The 22,181-nt window shown below is 44.4% G+C and overlaps 1 protein-coding gene across 3 annotated transcripts; it reads left to right on the top strand.

The window, feature by feature from the left end:
- Nucleotides 1-744: 744 nt before the first annotated feature.
- LOC117354667 (oocyte zinc finger protein XlCOF6-like) lies at nucleotides 745-20,609 on the top strand. 3 transcript variants are annotated; one of them, XM_033932516.1, is made up of 4 exons: nucleotides 766-936; nucleotides 4,036-4,162; nucleotides 9,099-9,212; nucleotides 18,422-20,609. In XM_033932516.1, the coding sequence occupies exons 1-4, from the start codon at nucleotides 913-915 to the stop codon at nucleotides 20,440-20,442; spliced, it is 2,286 nt and encodes a 761-aa protein (XP_033788407.1). In that variant the 5' UTR covers nucleotides 766-912; the 3' UTR covers nucleotides 20,443-20,609. The 3 variants fall into 3 exon arrangements, with proteins under 3 accessions (XP_033788406.1, XP_033788407.1, XP_033788405.1); XM_033932514.1 differs by having other exon boundaries at nucleotides 9,093-9,212; XM_033932515.1 differs by lacking the exon at nucleotides 4,036-4,162 and having other exon boundaries at nucleotides 745-936; nucleotides 9,093-9,212.
- Nucleotides 20,610-22,181: the final 1,572 nt, after the last annotated feature.

The following is a 22,181-nucleotide window of genomic DNA, read 5'->3' as shown; positions in this document are numbered from 1 at the left end:
GGAAGCAGATGTGAATCCAGATGTTGACATAATTTTGTATTTATGGTCAGAGAAGGTGGGTGAAAAAAGCCCCAAACTGCCCCTCAGGAGGGAGCCAGGGCTGGAGATCACCTGAGGGGGGAGACTGCTGCCCACTTGCTGCCCTGCTCCTCCCTCCCTCCCAGCAGAAGCTCCAACTCCTCTTCCTCTTCTGCCTCCAGAAACATTCTGACCAATCAGCACTAGAAGGGATAGAACCAAGAAGAAAGGACTCTGAAGCTCCGCCTCCCCTTTGTGATGTTATGGGAGGGAGGAGCTAGAGCTGGAGATCACCTGAGGGGGGATACTGCTGCCCACTTGCTGCCCTTCTCCTCCAGGGCTCCTCCTTCTCTCCCAGCAGACGCTCCAACTCCTCCTCTTCCTGCCCCTAGGGGCCATTCTGACCAATCAGCACTAAAAGGGATAGAACCAAGAAGAAAGGGACTCTGAAGCTCCGCCTCCCCTTTGTGATGTCATGGGAGGGAGGAGCTAGAACTGGAGGCGGTGCTGTGGAGATGTGCAACGAGAAAGGACAAACTCCTCCTCTTCCAACCTCCAGGATCATTCTGACCAATGAGTAGCAGACCGAGCCGAAGCTCCTCCTTTTTCCCCCTCCCTCCCCCAATCAGGGCTAGATGGCGGACCTTTGCACAACTCTCCCCGCCCCTCGTCCATTCTGACCAATCAGAACTGTGCGTCTCTCAGTAGCTTCAATTGTGAGAAGCTCCTTTTGTGACGTCATCAGCCTGCGCCGACCAGGAGTCCTCATGTTTCCTTCCTCCTTTGTTCCCGTCGTCCGCAGAGGAAGCGCAGATCTCCGGCTCCCGACCTCGCTTTCGGCCCTTCTCTCCCTCCCTCCAGCGCCGCAGGAGACAAATCCTGCCAGGAAGGAAAATGGCTGCAGGCGCTTCAGAGCAGGTAGGAGGAGTCGGGCCCGCCATGGTCTCATCTGGGCCCCCCAGGGCTGGACTCTGGCACTTGGGGACCTTCCTGGGAGATGGTGGAACTGCTGAGACTCTGAATCTTAGACACACACAAAGCTCTCCCTAGGCTCAGCCTAAATACACACAGAAACTGGTCCCTCTGCTGATCCCAGCTGGGAAGTCTCTTCCCAAAGTAATCTCACCCTAGGCTCAGCCTAAATACACATAGAAACCGGTCCCTCTGCTGATCCCAGCTGGGAAGTCTCTTCCCAAAGAAATCTCACCCTAGGCTGAGCCTAAATAAACACAGAAACCGGTCCCTCTGCTGATCCCGGCTGGGAAGTCTCTTCCCAAAGAAATCTGACCCTACTCTAAGCCTAAATACACAAAGAAACCGGTCCCTCTGCTGATCCCAGCTGGGAAGTCTCTTCCCAAAGAAATCTGACCCTATTCTGAGCCTAAATAAACACAGAAACCGGTCCCTCTGCTGATCCCGGCTGGGAAGTCTCTTCCCAAAGAAATCTCACCCTAGGCTGAGCCTAAATACACACAGAAACCGGTCCCTCTGCTGATCCCGGCTGGGAAGTCTCTTCCCAAAGAAATCTCACCCTAGGCTGAGCCTAAATACACACAGAAACCTGTCCCTCTGCTGATTCCGGATGGGAAGTCTCTTCCCAAAGAAATCTCACCCTAGGCTGAGCCTAAATACACACAGAAACCGGACCCTCTGCTGATCCCGGCTGGGAAGTCTCTTTCCAAAGAAATCTCACCCTAGGCTGAGCCTAAATACACACAGAAACCGGTCCCTCTGCTGATCCCAGCTGGGAAGTCTCTTCCCAAAGAAATCTGACCCTACTCTGAGCCTAAATAAACACAGAAACCGGTCCCTCTGCTGATTCCGGATGGGAAGTCTCTTTCCAAAGAAATCTGACCCTACTCTGAGCCTAAATAAACACAGAAACCGGTCCCTCTGCTGATTCCGGATGGGAAGTCTCTTCCCAAAGAAATCTGACCCTACTCTGAGCCTAAATAAACACAGAACCGGTCCCTCTGCTGATCCCAGCTGGGAAGTCTCTTCCCAAAGAAATCTGACCTTATTCTGAGCCTAAATAAACACAGAAACCGGTCCCTCTGCTGATCCCGGCTGGGAAGTCTCTTCCCAAAGAAATCTCACCCTAGTCTCAGCCTAAATACACACAGAAACCGGTCCCTCTGCTGATCCCAGCTGGGAAGTCTCTTCCCAAAGAAATCTGACCCTACTCTGAGCCTAAATAAACACAGAAACCGGTCCCTCTGCTGATCCCAGCTGGGAAGTCTCTTCCCAAAGAAATCTGACCCTACTCTGAGCCTAAATAAACACAGAAACCGGTCCCTCTGCTGATCCCGGTTGAGAAGTCTCTTCCCAAAGAAATCTGACCCTACTCTGAGCCTAAATACATTCAGAAACCGGTCCATTTGCTGATCCCAGCTGGGAAGTCTCTTCCCAAAGAAATCTCACCCTAGGCTGAGCCTAAATACACACAGAAACCTGTCCCTCTGCTGATCCCGACTGGGAAGTCTCTTCCCAAAGAAATCTGACCCTACTCTGAGCCTAAATACACACAGAAACCGGTCCCTCTGCTGATACCGACTGGAAAGTCTCTTCCCAAAGAAATCTGACCCTACTCTGGGCCTAAATACACACAGAAACCGGTCCCTCTGCTGATCCCGGCTGGGAAGTCTCTTTCCAAAGAAATCTCACCCTAGGCTGAGCCTAAATACACACAGAAACCTCTCTCTCTGCTGATCCCGGTTGAGAAGTCTCTTCCCAAAGAAATCTGACCCTACTCTCAGCCTAAATAAACACAGAAACCGGTCCCTCTGCTGATTCCGAATGGGAAGTTCCTTCCCAAAGAAATCTGACCCTACTCTGGGCCTAAATACACACAGAAACCGGTCCCTCTGCTGATCCCGGCTGGGAAGTCTCTTTCCAAAGAAATCTCACCCTAGGCTGAGCCTAAATACACATAGAAACCGGTCCCTCTGCTGATCCCGGCTGGGAAGTCTCTTTCCAAAGAAATCTCACCCTAGGCTGAGCCTAAATACACACAGAAACCTCTCTCTCTGCTGATCCCGGTTGAGAAGTCTCTTCCCAAAGAAATCTGACCCTACTCTGAGCCTAAATACATTCAGAAACCGGTCCATTTGCTGATCCCAGCTGGGAAGTCTCTTCCCAAAGAAATCTCACCCTAGGCTGAGCCTAAATACACACAGAAACTGGTCCCTCTGCTGATCCCGACTGGGAAGTCTCTTCCCAAAGAAATCTGACCCTACTCTGGGCTTAAATACACACAGAAACCGGTCCCTCTGCTGATCCTGACTGGGAAGTCTCTTCCCAAAGAAATCTGACCCTACTCTGGGCCTAAATACTCACAGAAACCTCTCTCTCTGCTGATCCCGGTTGAGAAGTCTCTTCCCAAAGAAATCTGATCCTACTCTGGGCCTAAATACACACAGAAACCGGTCCCTCTGCTGATTCCAGCTGGGAAGTCTCTTCTCATATAAATCTAACCCTACTCTGGGCCTAAATACACACACAGAAACCTGTCCCTCTGCTGATCCCGGCTGGGAAGTCTCTTCCCAAAGAAATCTGAGTCTACTCTGGACCTAAATACACACACGGGAACCTGTCCCTCTGCTGATCCCGGCTGGGAAGTCTCTTCCCAAAGAAATCTGAGTCTACTCTGGACCTAAATACACACACGGGAACCTGTCCCTCTGCTGATCCCGGCTGGGAAGTCTGTCTTGTCTTTCAAAATAAATCTGAGCCTAAATCCACACACAGAAACCAGTCCCTCTGCTCTGCTGAGCTCCAGCACCAACCAAGGAGACAGTCACCTCTGCACAAATAGCAACAGAACCCAATGGAGCAAAGCAAGACCCAGGCTGGCTCTGTTCTGAATTATAACCCCATTGTGTGACTGTGTCTTATGTGATTCTAAATTGGGTACACACAGCAAACCTTTTCCCTGCACCAGTGGACGCCAACATTGGATGATCTTTTGATCTCTGCGATTCAGAAGATTCTGAGTGTATTTCATGTATGTGTTTTCAGATGCGGGTGACGTTTGAAGACATTGCTGTCTCTTTCTCCCAGGAGGAGTGGGAGTATTTAGATGAAGAGCAGAGGGAGCTTTACAGGGAGGTGATGAAGGAGAATTATCAGACTCTGATCTCACTGGGTAAGGGATAATTTCACTTTTTTTAAGCACTATTGAGACATCAATAAAGCTGAAAAGATCACATAGCAGAACAAAAATATATTAATACTTAAAGATAATGTTGTGTAGAGGCACTCTTAGTTGATCAGCAATTGACAGTCTCCCATCATAAACTGCCACCTTCAATCTCAGATTTAAAAAAAATACGCCCTTTGTTAATTCTGTTAAACATGTTACATATATTAAAGGAAAATGTCTTCTCATGATAGTGCTTTAAACGATATAAATAGTGAAAATACTTTTAAACCCAGCTTTGTTCATAAGAACATAAGCAATGCCTCTGCTGGGTCAGACCTAAGGTCCATCGCGCCCAGCAGTCCGCACACGTGGCGGCCCCAACAGGTCCAGGACCTGTGCAGTGATCCTTTATCTATACCCCTCTATCCCCTTTTCCAGCAGGAAATTGTCCAATCCTTTCTTGAACTCCAGTACCGTACTCTGCCCTATTACGCCCTCTGGAAGCGCATTCCAGGTGTCCACCATACGTTGGGTAAAGAAGAACTTCCTAGCATTCGTTTTGAACCTGTCCCCTTTCAACTTTTCTAAATGCCCTCTTGTTCTTTTATTATTCGAAAGTTTGAAGAATCTGTCCTTCTCTACTCTCTCTATGCCCTTCATGATCTTGTAAGTCTCTATCATATCCCCTCTAAGTCTCCTCTTCTCCAGGGAAAAGAGTCCCAGTTTTCCCAATCTCTCAGCGAAAGAAAGGTATTCCAAACCTTTTATCAGACGCGTCGCTCTCCTCTGAACGCTCTCAAGTAACACCATGTCCTTCTTAAGGTACGGCGACCAATATTGGACACAGTACTCCAGATGCGGATGCACCATCGCCCGACACCACGGCAGGATAACTTCTTTCGTTCTGGTTGTAATACCCTTCTTGATTATACCTAGCATTCTATTCGCTCTCTTAGCAGCCGTTGCGCACTGTGCCGTCGGCTTCATTGTCATGTCCACCATTACCCCCAAGTCCCTTTTTTGGGTACTCTGGTTCAATAACATCCCTCCCATCGTATAGTTGTACCTCGGGTTTCTGTTTCCCATATGTAATACTTTACATTTCTCAACGTTGAAAAATCAAAATACAGGTTAGGATTGGGGTGCCCTGGATGGAACTATGCTATGCTATGCTAAGGGGGTCTTATATACCGTTTTATCGCCTTCTGGATTCGGAGCCGTTTACAATCAGATGATTGGATATACAGTATGTCTGATTTCCATTTATGGGCAAAATGCTCTTCAGAAAAATGCCCATTGTGACGCAGCCAGGGGTAAGCCTAGCGCTGGCAACCCGGCTCCCGCCCCAGGCGCAAGTATTAGCGCTCTTTGGAGGACCACTCTGGAAAAAGCACAGCAGTGGAAATAAAACCTTCCACCAATAATTGCCAGTTTCGAGTTTTATTATCCAGTTCAATTGCACTGGTTCTAATACAGCCACACCGGCTGATGATGCTTGGAAAAGATTGATCACAAAGTTCTCCTTTATAGCCACTTTTTGCATCAATCGGAAAAGAGAAAACCCCTCCCCAAAAACAATTCCCTTTTAAACCAGGTTTCTTTCTCGCAGTTCTGCTGCCGTGCTTTGCACAGTTCTGGGCAGCATTCTGGTTTCAAGAACTAATATACAAGAGCCCCTGTGGACCAGCTGGCCCTGGGTAGAGAATGACACGGGGCGAAAACCTGTCCCCATCACTGCCCTGTCCCCTTCACCGCCCCATCCCCGCAGCATCCACCCTTCCCTCTCACCACCCTTCAGCGGCCCGAGAATCTCCCTCCCCTGTCCCTTACCTTCGCGGCACTTTAGTAAAGAAACGTACTGAAGCCGGCAAAGCCGGCCTGCCTGCAGTTGCGTGTGTGTGGGCGGAAGCTTCTCCTCTGATGCAACCAGAAGTTGCGTCGGAGGAGAAGCTTCCGCCCACACACACGCAACTGCAGGCAGGCTTCGCCGGCTTCAATAAGTTTCTTTACTAAAGCGCCGCAAAGGTAAGGGGGAAGGAGGGAGATAGATTTAGCCAGAGGGAGGGAGGTAGGGGGCTGCGCCCACCTTCCCTCCCTTAACTGCAGGCACAGGGCCATTCACTGCTCCATGGAGCGGTGGATGGCCTTGTCCCCGTGCCCGCAGTGAGCACTTCTTTCCCCCCCACCGTTTTGGCGGGTTACCTGCGGCTAGCGGGTAACTGCCACCATGTCATTCTCTAGCCCTGGGCTTGAGCTCCATGCCTTCTAGGCTTGGCACAATTACTGTATTGAGCCCACTGTGTTTCTTCAGGAAGTTCTCCCCACCTGACTACCTGAATTATAAATACCCCCACTGACCCTTCTTATTTGTGGGCAGGGAACCATCCATCCTTGTATTAATGGGCAGGGATGTGAAATGTCAGGTCACTGAACCAACTCAGGGCTTTATTTCTCTTAGCATTAGCATTAGCCCATCCCCCACTCATTATGCTTTGCTTGCATACAGGGGAGGAAGGTGGGTTGCGAGAATATCTGCCTGCTGTCCCTGGTTAACACCTGTTACGGTAAGTAACTGTGCTTTATCCCGGGACAAGCAGGTAGCATATTCTCACATGTGGGATTCCCTAGTTTACTGCAATGGGATGGAGGGAGTGTTGGCCATTAAGAAAATACATTTTGGAATACTCTTTGGCCGAATTGATCATCCCATCATTCCAGACAGTAGTGAGATGTGAATGTGTGAACTGAGGACAACGTAGCAACTTTACAGATCTAATCAATGGGAGTGGAAGCTGCTATAGCTCAGATCTTAAGTGCTGTTACACGAGAGAGATCCACAGTGCATCTCTCCCACTCCCTCTACTGCCATATCCAACATTTTTCCCTCTCTCATCCCCCGGATCATGTGCGGCATTTTTTACTATTGCCCACCAGCCCCATGCCCAACATTTCTCCTTCTATCACCCCTCTCCAGCACCATGCCACACCTCTCCCTACATCACTTTGTCCAACATTCCTCCCCCTTGCATCACCTTCAATCTTTTCCTCTGTTCCCTCTCCACCACCATATCCAACATTTCTCTCCCTCATCCTTCTCTTCCCCATGTATCTCTACCTCATTCCTCTCTCTCTCTATGCCCAACAGTTTTCCTCTTTCACAGTCAACTTTCCCCAATCTCAACGTCAACCCTCTCAGACTCTTCAATTCATAGAAGCCCTGCTAGACACAATTTAACCCAGGGCGTTTCTACCTCAGCAAAGACAATTTGATTTAACTTTGCAATCAAGTTTATTATCTTTCGCCTATGGACTGGTGTCCTCCCCTCCCTGCCTGCCAACCTTTGTCCGTTTGGAATTATAGAGGGAATGATAAGACAGATAAGACCACCGATCTCGATGAGCCTGAAACAATAGGACCTCATTAGGCTGAAGAGTTGGCTGTTCTGTAGACCAGTGTTTCTCAACACGCGGTACATGTACCCTTGGGGGTATGTGGCATGGCTGCCGGGGATCCCTTCCTACCTGCTGCTGAAGCCATCTCCCTCCCTGTATGCCCGTCTGCTGCACCACCTCACACCCCCAAAGCCAACCCTGTTACTTTGTCGGAGCTGGACTGGCTCCCTTCTCTACCAGCAGCACTCCATGCAGGGACGTAGGCACAACTCACACTTTGCGTAGCTGACCCGTAACTTTCTCTCCAACATCAGAATTGACGTCAGAGGGAAGGATTGTGGGCCAGCCACCTGAAGCATGTGAGTCGCTGCATGTGTCGTCCCTGCAAGGAGTTGCTGCTGGGTGAGGATGACCCCCCCCCAGGACATAACTTCCGGTTTCAGAGGGAAGAGAAGGGAAGCCGGTACAAGCACATGTTAGCCCCCGAGCATAAATTCTCCAAGCCGGTTTTTTTTTGTTTTTTTTTAAATGTTGAGCAGCGGAGGAAGCAGCAGAATTCAGGAGCAGGCCAGTCAGGAGGGGAAAAAAGAGAAGGGAAGAAGGGAACCCGCTCTGCGATCGACTGGGGTCGCCTGAGCGAGCGACCTGTCGATCGCGATCGACGTGTTGGGCACCCCTGCTTTAAACAATATAGAGACCACCACCTTCTGAACCAATGACTCAAATAGTATGTATTAGGACATTTAAGGTATGTCTCTCACTCTAATATTACATCTGCAGGTCCTGTTTTTCAAGAATAAAAGATTCCCGAGTCTGATACTCCTGCTAATGGGTTTCTAGGCCTGTCAGCACCTCAGCATGTATTATTTCCTCTACATGGTGACCTAGTTCATGAATTTCCCTGCAGAGGTCTGCCGCCAGGACTTCCAATTTTGACCATACAACCTCGGTGTCCATTTTAATTTCATATTGCTGTTTGCTTTCCCCTCCATAAAATTATGCCAGCTCAAAAGATTCCTCGACAAAACCTTCGCCTTCCAGGCGGCTAGCCCAAATGATGCTCGAGGCCCCGACCTACCTTGACTTCAGAAAACTTCTCAAAACATACCTTTTCCACAAACAGGACCCTTAACCCTTATTCCCCTGCAACAAACCAACTCCTGCCCCACCCCCTCCTTTCTCTCCCCCTCCCCTCCCTTGGTTCCCTTCTCCCTCCCTCGTCTCTTCCAATCCAACTATGATAAACTTCTGCTAAAACCCCAATACTTCCTTCCTCGTTGCTTGTAATTCCTACAAAATGTTGTAAATCCGTGTTCAGACCGGATCCTAATTTAATTGATGTGAACTGCCTAGAACTCTTTGGGTATGGCGGTATATAAGAACTTAATAATAATAATAATACTCCATAACCCCTCTCCTCTTGTAGCTCTGGAATTAGTTTAAAGAAATGACTGGCACTTAGGAAATTGTGTTGTCTTTAATTTGAGGGAATCAAACAGTAAATTATTTTGGGAGATCTAATGCAATTTGCTTTCCCCAGGAACAGGCTTTCCTACCATCACTCCTGATATTATATCCCACATTGAACGAGGGGAAGAGCCGTACGTCAGGGATAAGCCAGGATCAGAGGAAAGAGAAACCGGGAGAAGCAACTGCTCAGGTGAGTGCAGAATAAGAGGGACTGGGGTAAAACTGCTGAGACGAAGGGTGAAACTGTAACTTTAATTTCCAAACCTGACTCATCTTTATCTTAGCACACAGTGCTGGATCGGGGCCTATTACAACTAAGTTGCTTTTTCTGCATGCTCAGATGGTGCTGTGGAACTTTGACATTGTGTGTTCCTTTGAGGTTTGGGTGAAGCTGAAGATTCTAGTTGTTAACTGCTCCATCCAAAATTACAAAGACTAGGGGCCACTCGAAGTTACAGGGAAATACTTTTAAAACCAATAGCAGGAAATTTTTTTCACTCAGAGAATAGTTAAGCTCTGGAACGCATTGCCAGAGGATGTGGTAAGCGGATAGCGTAGCTGGTTTTAAGAAAGGTTTGGACACGTTCCTGGAGGAAATGTTCCTAGTCTGTTACTGAGAAATACACGGGAAGCTACTGCTTGCCATGGATCGGTAGCATGGAATATTGCTACTGTTTGGGGTTCTAGAATCTTTTGTTACTCTTTGGGGTTCTAGAATCTTGTTATTCTCTGGAATTCCAGAATCTTGCTATTCTTTGGAATTCTGTATGGAATGTTGCTCCTCCTTGGGTTTTGGCCAGGTATTAGTGACCTGGATTGGCCACCGTGAGAACGGGCTACTGGGTTTGATGAACCATTGGTCTGACCTAGTAAGGCTATTCTTATTTTCTTAAATGTGTGGAGTTTTTTTTAAGATCCATGAAGCTGAACTGAAGTCTTTTTTTTTCTTCACATTTAAATTGTTGTTTTTCCCCCTTGTGAATGGTGGATTGGGTTTAAACGTTAACTGATGGTTGCAACGTTGATGTGATGAGCTTCCCCAACATTGACTGGATAAATGTTATGCTAGGGAATGCTAGAAAATTAAAATTCCTAGATGTCATAAATGACCGCAGCTTGGAGCAACTGGTCCAGGAACCAAACAAGAGGGGGATATATTTTAGATTTGGTCCTTAGTGGAATGTTGGGTCCGCTGAGAAACGGTTATCAATCACAACATGATCAAATTTGAGCTGATATCTGGAGTTTGTTTATGTTTATTGGTATATATAGACGGCTGTTCGATACATCGCCAAAGAAATCTACTGTGGCGGCATTTAATTTTTGAAAGGGCAACTTTGATGAAATTAGAAAAATGGTTAAAAAGAAGCAAAAAGGATCAGTTGCAAAAGTTAGGACTGTAAAGCAGTCATGGATGTTATTTAAAAATACCATTGTGGAAGCCCAGACCAAATGTATTCCACTTATTAACAAAGGTGGAAAGAAGAGAAAATGAGAGCTGGCATGGTTAAAAGGTGAAGTGAAAGAGGCTATTAGAACTAAAAAGTCATCATTTAAAGAATATGAAGAGAAACTTGCCAAAGAGGCAAAAATTCATAATAACATTTTTTAGGTACATCAGAAGCAGAAAACCTGTAAGGGAATCCATGGAACTGTTGGATGATTAAGGAGCAAAAGGGGCGCTCAGGGAGGATAAGAGCATAGCAGAGAGACTGCGACCAGGATTCTCAAAAAAAAAAAACGCGTTAAAAAGCAATGATCTGCTAATGCAGCCGTTTTGATAGCAAATCTAAGAAACCGAGACATTCTCAAAAAATCACACATGCAAATGAGGTCGGCAGACAGCAGCAAAGATTCGCTAAATTGACATGTGCCCATTGCTTGTGATAGTGAGGGGCACATGTGCGGAAAAAACGCTGTCAAGTAAAACAAACAAACAAAGCAAAAACACAACGGGATCGCCCTCCTCTCTCACTGCCCTAAAAACCCTGCCATGACCAGCCCTATGACCTCTAGAAGCAAAAGTTCTTCATCATCCCAGAAGACAGTTGCCATGACTTTGCCTGTAGATTTTTCTGTTTTGAACTTTTTTGGCATGGGGGATGACTTGTGCTTCCACTGCATTGACTCCATTTTGGACTCAGGAACTTTGTGATAGACCCAAGTCACCAAACAATTAAAAAAATTTCACTTGGTCTTCATAGAGAATCTCCAAATTCTCCAAACAGCACTGGAGCCTCGTGACCTCTGACATGGCGACAGCATTCTTGGAACCCATCTTGCACTAACCTTGGGCTTGCCCAACTTTTCATGAATTATTTTCCAAACTGTACCTGCTGAGATGCCCATTTCTTCAGCTATTCAGGAAACCTTAATTTGTCTGTCTGACAAAATCAAAATCCTCTACTTTCTTGCACGTTTCTGTGGAAGTTGCTTTCACAGGCCATCCAGTGTGAGGGTCATTTTTAATGGACTCTCTTCCCCACTTAAACTACTTACTCCAAATTTTTTTACTCTTTAGGATGATGGGGCAGACTCTCCATAAACTGCAGTCATGGATTTCCCTTGGCTTTTCCCCTTCTTTTGTGAGAAATTTTTATCTCTGAATGGTGCTCCAAATCTAGCAGTTTCTTACTTGATTCAAACAAGGACTCTCTTGACGTCCTATCCTTTGGAATGTTAGACTTGCACTGAGCTGCAACTGTGCATGAGTAACCTTGAGGCATGTCCACAACATACACAGACTTGTTTCAACACGCTTGCTACTGTCGTTCATATTCAGGTAGATAAATTATTGAATGCCCCTCGTATAAGAGCTGAAGGTAATTATATGACATTTAGGAGCCTGCTAAAAACATATTTAAAATTTTTCTGACTAACTGATGTACAAATTGTTCGATGGTTAATTGTTTAACTGGGTCTGTTCCTACTGAAGTGTTATTTTTGTAATCCGCCATGAGCTCTTTAGAGGTGGAATATAAATCATTAAGTAATATAATGTAATTCTTAAGGAGCTTATCATCCCAAATTTTCAGGCTTAAATTCCTGCAAAACTTTATCAAAAGCATTCACGATTATCAAACCATAAATGCGTTACTTGCAATCACATTATGATCACACACAAATAGAGAATTCAGAGAAGCCATCACCCCCCCCCCCACCCCATGACTACATAGCAATCCCTGGAGATCTATTGGTGTAGTCGGGGCAAGAGCAGGAGTGATCCCCAGTCATTATTGCTCATATTTGCTCAATTCTCAAAATGGCTGTCATGATCTTTTTGATAATTTCATGAGATTGAATTGGATTTTTAGGTATTTTGAGCTACCCTCTCTGTCCCGAACGGGCTCACAATTTAATTAAAGTACCCAAGAGAAGACATCACTTATATAACAGAGATAATATATTAAGAAGGAAGGAAAGAAGAAAATATAGAATATGGGTAACAAAGAACCCCAAAAGATCCAAGAAAATAAAATATTATGGTTACATTGTAAGGAAAAATAGAATAATTAACACGATGAATTTATAAATATCAGCATCAGAAAAACAGAAAAGATTAAAAAATTAAACTAAAGTAAACTCTGATCGGTTTCTAGGTCCAAGCTTCATTCCGGTCCAGTAAACAGAACATACACTTCAGATTGCTACGAGAGGTCATGGCAGCCATTTTGAGAGCATAGCCAATGCCTATACCCCTAGACCACCAGAGATTGTTAGATAGGCCCAAGGGGAGTGAGGGGAGAAGCAACTCCTGTTCAGAGGGGAGAGGGACGGTTGGAGCAGGGCAAAGCCCAAATTTTGGCTTCCACTGTAAACACATGGTCAATTTCAGCTGAAACTGAAACCATTGCCCTAGCCTTTGGCTGAAACCAGTAATGGGCGGAAAAAGGATTTTGGTCAGCTTCTACTTATGCCATTTCGAAGGAACATCTCGTCATTTCAGAAACCTGCTATGTGTGGAGAAAAAGGGATAGAAATCGAATTAAATAAATAAATATATTTTAACAATGGTTTGCAATTAAGAAATGGACCAATTCTTAAGCTACACATAGAAAATCCCAGTGTAAGTTACTTACCTGTAACAGGTGTTATCCAGGGTCAGCAGGCCGCTATTCTCACAGATGGGTGATGTCATCCACGGAGCCATATACGGACAATGCAAAAGTGTACTGTCACTAACTGCTTAGAAGTTTGACGACTGCCCGGTACGGATGGTCTAAAAGTGTAGTATCACTTTAACTCTTTAGAAGTCTCAAAATGGTCCATACTGTACATGCATGAGTGTCTTCCCGCCTGACGTTGACTTGGCGGGATCATCAGTTCAGTAAAAAAGCTGAGAAGCCAACTAGGGGAGGTGGGAGGGATTGTGACAATATCTGCCTGCTGTCCTTGAATAACACCTGTTACAGGTAAGTAACTATGCTTTATCCCAGGACAAGCAGGCAGCATATTCTCACAGATGGGACTCCCTTGCTATAAAGGATGGGATGGAGGGGGTGACCCGTGAAAAGAGCGCCAGACGAAAGCGTGCTGACAATCCCGTGCAGGACTTATGCACTCTGCCATAAAACAGTCCCTGTTTGCTCTCTGAGGGAGAGTGTGTGTGTGTGGGGGGGAACCCCACTAAACTTACAAGTGTTCGCACTCCCGTTGGGTGTGTGTGTGGGGGGAACTGCCAAATACCCAAAAACGAAGGAAACGGCAGTTTCCACTGTAATGGGGAGCCCTCCCCCACCCACTCCCAACAGAAGAACAAACACTTGTAAGTTTACTGGGGGGGGGGGTCCCCCCCACACACCCTCAGAGCACTAACAGGAACTGTTTTAAGTCCTGTGCGGGATTGTCAGCGCGTTTTTGTCTGGTGCGCTTTAGTTACGATACCGATGGAGGGAGTTGGCTATGTAATAGTGTTTTTATGTTTGTATTTTATAATTTATTATTTTTTTTTTTAACTGTGTGGCCGAACCAATAATCCCATCTGGAATAAGGCTCCTGACAACAAGGAATGGGAAATATGAAGAGGGGACTTAAGAATCTACTGCAGAAGATGCTAAGAAGAGAATGAAATGGGGGTAACGCTGGTAAAACAGGTGTTGGTTTATTTCTGCTCAGTGGGATCCTAGCCAGAGGATTGCAGCAGGAGTTGAGGTGCCTTTAGCATGGGAAGAACTACCTTTGGACATAGAAAACTATCTCGCCTGTTGAGATTGAATAAAGTAGAAGATGAGGTGTTGTGCAGACAAGGCATAGTGCAATGTAGGCCAGCAGTTAGAGCAAGTATCTCGGAACCTAGAGGATAATATGGCATGGCGAAGACTAGTGCCATTATAGAGGAAATGATGTGGATACGGGAGGGTACTTCTCGCAAAGTGAAAAAATTTGTGAAAAGAACCGTGTGTTGAAAAAGGAAGAGGAAAAAAATGGAACATGTGTGAGAAAAATACATATCTAGTCTTCGAGCCCATAGGAAATATTTACGATTGTGCAATAGTATTGATGTATGGTGCACTGAGTGCCCAGAATGAAATCCAGTGAAGCATCATGCTGTAGAGCAAAGGCCAGAAGCGGGGGAAAAATGGGAAGATTCACTGTGGAAGAAGATTACCAGTAGGGAAGAAGTAATTGGAAAAAGGTAGAGATGAGATTGAGATACCCTGAAGTTCTTGTGGAAGTTGAAGAAGGTATGGACAAACATCCCAACTGAAGGTGTTCCTAGACAGCTATAAAGAACCGATAAAAGGGAAGATAGGCGGGTTCTGGCATTGCTAAATAATGACTTATTAAATGTATCGCAGCAAAAGTCAGCATTTTGACTGGGATCATAACTGTTTCTTGTGGAGTCCTGGTCTGTAGACAATAGCAGTGGGGGTAACTGCTTCCACTGGAAACGAGAGAAGTGAACGAGTTGACGAAGCAATAAGGTCTCGCATGCAGTAAATGATATGTAACTAGTAGTAATGAAGTGGTAATGAAAGATAAGAATAATGGAGACCAGAATATAAATATAGAAAACTGCAGTTGTTGGTAGAGAGGAGGAGTGTTCAATGCATTGATCCTGGATGGAAGCAGATAAGGGAAAAACCTGCCGTAATAGAGGAATCCAAGGAAAAGTAAAAGTAGAGTATGTAAGTATACTTACAACTGTGAAGAAGAGGGTTGTAGCCCTGCCGGACAATAGGATAAGGGTTTATAGCACCCTGGCAGATAAGACAGCAATTGAGTAGTAGAAATGCGAAGAGCAATATGTTGATAGGTTTTTGGATAGTAGCTCATAGCCAACATGATGGAGTCATATCCTGAAGTTTTGAAGATATGGGATATGAAAACAAAGTTTTGAATATGTTGCCTAAGTTTTTTGAAACAGAATAGACGCTTAGGAAGTGCTTAGCATAGGAAGAACTGAAGAAAGGCGGAAAAGTAGAGGAAAATATTGTTTTCTGAATGATTTAACGAAGAGAATGAGTTGAGATTAGATCTCTTGGATCTGCTATGGGGATGTGGTAGTGGCCTCCTCCAACTCCCCTACGGCCATTCCCTGTCCTCCATACGAGTTGTTGTTAAAGAATGGAGGTGCGTGTAGAGATGTATGAAATAATCTGCAGATAGGCAGGTCGAACACAACTAAGATGGTAAGGAGATTTATCCTGTGTTGTGGAAGGGGAGTAGAACATATGGAAAAGCTGAACAAGAAACCACTGCGTTAGTGTTTCAGTGGTAGTAGAGTTGGGGGTAGCAAAACCTCATTAAAGTAGCATTTCAGGAGCGACTAGACACATTGGCAGTTCAGTGGTAACTGTTGAGTTGTGGCTCTCATATGGACCAAGTAAAAAGTCAATGAACAGATATTCAGTGGTAGCATTTTAGAGGCAAAGAGTGTGCTGGAGGCTACCATACCAATGAATTTGAAAATCCCATAAAATATATAGAAACGTTGGTAGTTCAGTGGCCATTGTACAACTGGACACAGCAGCCTTGTGAACAGAGAAGAATAGAACGTTTCTGACAAACCTCTTCCACATAAGCTACCTTTCAATCCCATCTATAAAATGTTCTTGGGAGCTTAGCACTGTGAAGTGTTACAGTTCTGAGCGGACAACTATGAATAAAGTTTTGATTTATTGCACATTGTTGATACCCAGCTTCTCAATTTGTATGTTTTCCACATACTCTGGACCCCTGAGGAAGGAGTGTTTCATATACGAGAACCACGATTGTGAATATCACAATGCATTTGCTTCAACAAAGGATCCTGCACTTTGTACATCACTTCTGCAGCTTTTTTCTTTTGTTGTTCATCGGTTGACTTTCAACTGCAGAACCGTTGGGTTGCTCTTGTTGTTTTGCTCTGGGCTAAACGATCCTGGACAGCTGGATCTAAGTCTGAGATGTGCAGACATTGCTGTAGACAATGCTTCGGCTGTCAGGTTAAATGCATCAAAGACTGATCTGGTCATGTATGTTGTAGTCAACATAAAGTTGTGGGTGATTTGTTGAAATTCCGGAAGATGAGCTGCCAGGATATACTGTTGAAGTTGAATAAGATGTTGTACCAGCTGTTTAAAATAAAACGTCATATGAAAATTATAATTCAAAACACGACTGGTGAGCATGGCGTTCTGAAAGAGGCGGTGGCCAAATCTATCCTAAGTTTGCCCTTCTCTACCCAGTGGTGCACTTGTGTGTGATCTTGAACTGGAAGCCTTTTTAAGCGCGGATTCCATAAGGAAGGACTGGTGCTGAAGTTGAGGCTGATGGAATCCAGGACAGGATTGTAGCCTATAGAGTGAGCCAGGGTGTCCAGGAGCCACTGGAATATGTAGAGAGATCTCCCAATTCTTTAACATAGTGTCCTGCAAAAGAGAATGAAATGGAAGTTTGAAGAGGGCTCTAAATCCAGAGCTTCAAGCAAGGCAGCTCTTGGGTCAGTGTCAGATTCTAGATTGACTGTAAAACTTGGCCCATCTGTTTAATAAATACCATAACGAATAAACTGGTTGAGATTGTCTAGTAGGAGGCAGAGAAGGGTCTGTAGGAATTCCGTAAAATTCTGCGGCCATTAAATCTGTTTCAGACCCAGTATGCATCAACAGATGGGGGTCCAGATAGCCAATCCTCAAAGATTCACAAGGAGAGGAAGGAGTCTTGCACTATGACACATGATGAGCATGACACTTATTGGATTGTCTAGAAGAACGTCTAGTAGACCCGCATTACCGGTCAGTTGAAGTAGATGTGGAACTGTAGTACCGGGAATGCAGAGAGTTCGATTGCCGATGAGGGAAACGAGATCTGGTATCATGAGGCCTCGATGAAACCTGCTTAGGCTGAGCCGGTAGCACAGGAGATAAAGGCAGTGGTGACTGATATGACTGCATCAGAACGGCCAGCTCATTTTGAAGCAGCTCCTGAAGTTTGTCCAGTATGGACTGTGCCGATATTGTGTTTAGAGCAATTGATACAGAAACGTGGCATGTTGTCGATGCATTGGTGACCTCGAAGAAGAGGCATTCCTCAGAGGTGCCACAGCCTTCACCAGTGGGGAGCACTTCTTGCATCAATGTTGTGACTGCATCGACATAGTCAATGCTGATTAAGTCAGCGATGCATGGTGTAAGGGAGAGGAATGTTGTTCAGCTTGTTTCTCCAATGACAGTACTAAGTAAAATGCCAAAGGCTGCGTCGATGTCAGTACCGATGGTATTGGTTGAGTAGAAGAATCCAATATAGAAGGCGTTAGCATCAAAGCTCTAAAAAGCTTTTCTTGTTGGATCCGACAAGCCTTTAGAGAACATGATTGTAGTATAAGACAGCATGTACAAGAGTCCACCCGATGGTGAGGACCAAGGCACTGAAGGCACCACTAAAAGGCCTCGACATCGAAGGAAAAACAGCCAAAGTAGGTAGTGCCATTCGTTTGAAAACCAGTTGGTGCCTGCCCAAGTAAAAGCAGGCGGGCAAAATGTAAAATAATCCTTTTTTTCCTAATTTTCGATCAAAGTAGAGGAAAACTGCAAACAAATATTGATGAAAAAGAAATTTAAAAAATTGCATGGGAAGGCACTAAAATGTGACAATATACGTGCTAGAAGAGATCAGAAAAACACGACTTCTTCGTTCCACGGAAAATGAAGAACTGGTGGTCACATGAGCTGACGTTGGGTGGGAAGGCACTCGCGCAATGTGTGGTACAGGCCATCCTGAGACTTGTAAAGAGTTAGTGAGACTGTGCTTTTTGACCGTCCACATCCGGCTCCATGCATTACATCACCCATCTGTGAGAATAAGCTGCCCGCTTGTCCTGGGATAACTAATCCTTCTTATTATACAAAGGTAATATCTTAGAACCCACCACTGTTTTCTAGCATATGATTAATGCCTTCTGTTTATATCCAACAGATCATCGGATCACACAAGAAAGGAAGAGAGAGAAAAAGCAAGGCGACGATCCTGTCGAAAGAGACCAAATCCAAAGACAATCAGAAAATGTCTGTGAGAATATTTCTCAGGGAACGGAGAGGCTTACCATCCAAAATTGTAAGCAAGAATCAAGGGACCAGATTGAGCCTACAGGAGACTCAATGGATGGACACCTGGCAGAGAGGCCCTTCCAAATTAATAATAGTGATAAAGTGACTTCTTCCTGGTGTGTTCTTCCTGTCCTCTTGCTGTGGTGCAATTTAGAACCTGCACCTAGTGTAGAAAAAGTTGTAGCTCCTCTTATTTGTCCGAAATGCGAAAAGAGCTTCCTCTCGTTTTCAGAACTCCAAATGCACACAAAGATTCATGAAAACGAGAAACCGTTTACATGTACCGAGTGTAATAAAAGCTTCCCTTGGCTTTCACATCTAAAAATTCACCAAAGGATTCACACAGGAGACAGGCCTTATACGTGTATTGAATGTAAAAAAAGCTTCACTCGGCTTTCACATCTAAAAAGCCACAAAATGATCCACACAGGGCACAAACCATATACATGTATTGAGTGTAAAAAAAGCTTCACTTGGCTTTCAATTCTAAAAGCTCACCAGAGGATCCATACGGGAGACAGACCATATACATGTATTGAGTGTAATAAAAACTTCACTTGGCTTTCAATGCTAAAATCTCACCAGAGGAGCCACACAGGAGCCAAACCATATTCATGTACTGAGTGTAACAAAAGCTTCACTCAGCTTTCAGGTCTAAAAGCTCACCAGGGAAGCCACAAGGAAGCCAAACCATTTGCCTGTACCGAGTGTAATAAAAGGTTTACTCGACTTTCATATCTAAAAGTTCATCAGAAGATCCACAAGGGAGATGAGCTATTTGCATGTACTGAGTGTAACAAAAGCTTCACTCAGTTTTCACACCTAAAAAGACACACAATGACCCACACAGGGCACAAACCGTATACATGTATTGAGTGTAATAAATGCTTTGCTGAGCTTTCACATCTAAAAATGCACCAGAGTAGCCACACGGGAGCCAAACCATATAAATATATTGAGTATAATAAAAGCTTCACTCAGCTTTCAGATCTAAAAGGTCACCAGAGGATCCATACGGGAGACAGGCCATATACATGTATTGAGTGTAATAAATGCTTCACACGGCTTTCAGGTCTAAAAGCTCACCAGAGGAGGCACACGGGAGACAGACCATATACATGTACTGAGTGTAATAAAAGCTTCACTCAGCTTTCAGATCTAAAAGCTCACCAGAAGATCCATTCCCGAGACAAACCATATACATGTATTGAGTGTAATAAAAGCTTCACTTGGCTTTCAGGTCTTAAAGCTCACCAGAGGCGCCACACGGGAGACAGACCATATACATGTACTGAGTGTAATAAAAGCTTTTCTCAGCTTTCACATCTAACAGTTCATGAGAGGATCCACATGGGAGACAAACCATTTACATGTACTGAGTGCAAGAAAAGCTTTACTCAGATTTCAAATCTAATAAGACACCAAATGATCCACAGAGGGTACAAACCATTTGCATGTACTGAGTGTAATAAAAGCTTCACTCAACATTCATGTCTAAAAAGACACCGAAAGATCCACAGAGCGAACAAGCCGTATTCATGTATCGAGTGTAATAAAAGCTTTTCTCGACCTTCAGATCTAAAAGTTCACCAGAGGACCCACATGGGAGACCAACTATATACATGTACTGAATGCAATAAAAATTTCATTTGTCTTTCACATTTAAAAAGACACAAAACGGTCCACACGGGAGCCAAACCATATACCTGTACCGAGTGTAATAAAAGCTTTGCCTGGTTTTCAAATCTAAAATCTCACAAAATGATCCACAGCGGGCAGAAGCCTTTTACGTGTACTGAGTGTAATAAGAGCTTTACGCGTCGTTCAGTCTTAAAAATTCACCACAGGATCCATAAGGGAGAAAAACCATATGCACTCACTGAGGGCTAAATTCTGTATATAGCACCCTGAAAATCGGTACTGGAAAAAGAGCTATTCTTTTTAAAAAAAAAAAAAATTTTTTTATTGATTTTCAAAATGCAAATGCAAGCGGTGTCTCACTTCCGGCTCACCACACGATTGTTTCCCACGTACTCCCCTTTATAGGACCCCCCAGGGACCCCTGAAGAAGACTTTTTGTCGAAACGCGGACCGTGTTGGGTCCTGTATCCCTAGGGGACTAGGTCCTTTAAGGCTCTTATGTGGATGATTTATTTTTATGTGGATGGAATTATTTTATGTAGATGATTTCAGTGTACCTTTGAACTTTGACGCTTTCAAATAAAGTCTATTTAGGAACATCGTCACTCCACAGAGTTTGTTTTGGCAAACTACAAATGCGCCATAAATAAATCACAAATATGTACAATTGTAAAATAAGCACAGCGAACTTTCAAATATTACTGCAACAAAGTAATTCCCCCCTCCCATCAAATATACAATCAATAAATCAAACCTTTCATAAAATTCCCTTCCCTTCCCCCCCCCCAGGATGTATACGTTCCTTGTTTATATAATAAAATTAATTAAATTATTCATCTTTACAATATTTAGTCAATGGCTCCCACATCTCCATAAAATTTTTCAATCTTCCCTGTTGCATAACCATACCACACTCCATTTTATATGTATAACATAGGAATTCCCACCAGAATATATAGTTCAACCTATCCCAGTTTTTCCAATTTCTTAAGATAAACTGCATGGCAACCCCTGTCATCGCTAATAGAAGCTTGTTATTCGTTGATAGTTGACTTTTGACTCTCATAAATAAAATGGTATCGTAAGATAAAGCCACTGGATTCTCTAACATGGTATTTATTTGAGCCCAAATAGACCTCCAAAACTGCATAATCAAAAGACAATAGTAAAGTAAATGATCTAAAGTTCCAGCTTCAAGATATCAATGCCAAATCTATTTGATTTGGAACTATCTAACTTATGTAAACAAACAGGGGTCCAGAAAGCTTTACATTACATTACATTAGTGATTTCTATTCCGCTTGTGCCTTGCGGTTCTAAGCGGATTACAAATTAGAAGACTGGACATTTCCAGTAGCGCTGCAGTACATAGAATCAGGAAAGTGTCAAGTTACAATTGTTAGTCTGGGCATTTCCAGAAGAAATTGAAAGCAAATAGTAGATAGTGATAGGTTGTTGTGATGAATAGAAATAATAAAGTCAGGATTCTGAAATATTGCTATGGTGGTGATGGTGGTGGTCATGAGAGTATTTTCTAGTGCTGTTGTGAGGTTATGATGATGGGAAGTGTTTTTTGAAGAGATGAGTTTTTATTTCTTTTCGGAATTCTTTAATGTCTATTGAATTGATCAGTAGATTGGAGATGGTGGCATCAATCTTTGCTGCCTGTGTCGCTAAAAGGCTGTCGTATATTTTCTTTCGTCTTGTTCCATTGAGAGGGGGGTAAATGAATAGGCTCTGAGTTCTCTTTAATCTGTGTGAGAGGTTACGGTGTAGTCTGTTGTTTAGGTAGCTGGGTGCTGTTCCGTGTGTTACTTTGTATAGTAGACAGTAGAATTTGAACTGGGATCTTGCTTTTATTGGTAGCCAGTGTGAGTCTAGGTATGCGTTGGTGATGTGGTCATATTTGCCAAGGGAGTAGATGAGTCTGAGGGCCGTGTTCTGAACAGACTGTAGTTGTTTTATCATTAGTTTGGGCATGATAGGTA

The sequence above is a fragment of the Geotrypetes seraphini genome, chromosome 2 (assembly GCF_902459505.1).
Source record: "Geotrypetes seraphini chromosome 2, aGeoSer1.1, whole genome shotgun sequence".
NCBI lineage: Eukaryota > Metazoa > Chordata > Amphibia > Gymnophiona > Dermophiidae > Geotrypetes > Geotrypetes seraphini.
Note: the sequence above shows the minus strand (reverse complement) of the source record. Positions and strands in the feature narration are given on the sequence as shown.

Coding starts and splice junctions, on each gene's coding strand:
- LOC117354667 (XM_033932515.1), top strand. CDS start 786: ATGTTTCCTTCCTCCTTTGTTCCCGTCGTCCGCAGAGGAAGCGCAGAT. Junction 937..9,092: donor CTGCAGGCGCTTCAGAGCAG/GTAGGAGGAGTC, acceptor TGCTTTCCCCAG/GAACAGGCTTTCCTACCATC. Junction 9,213..18,421: donor CGGGAGAAGCAACTGCTCAG/GTGAGTGCAGAA, acceptor TATATCCAACAG/ATCATCGGATCACACAAGAA.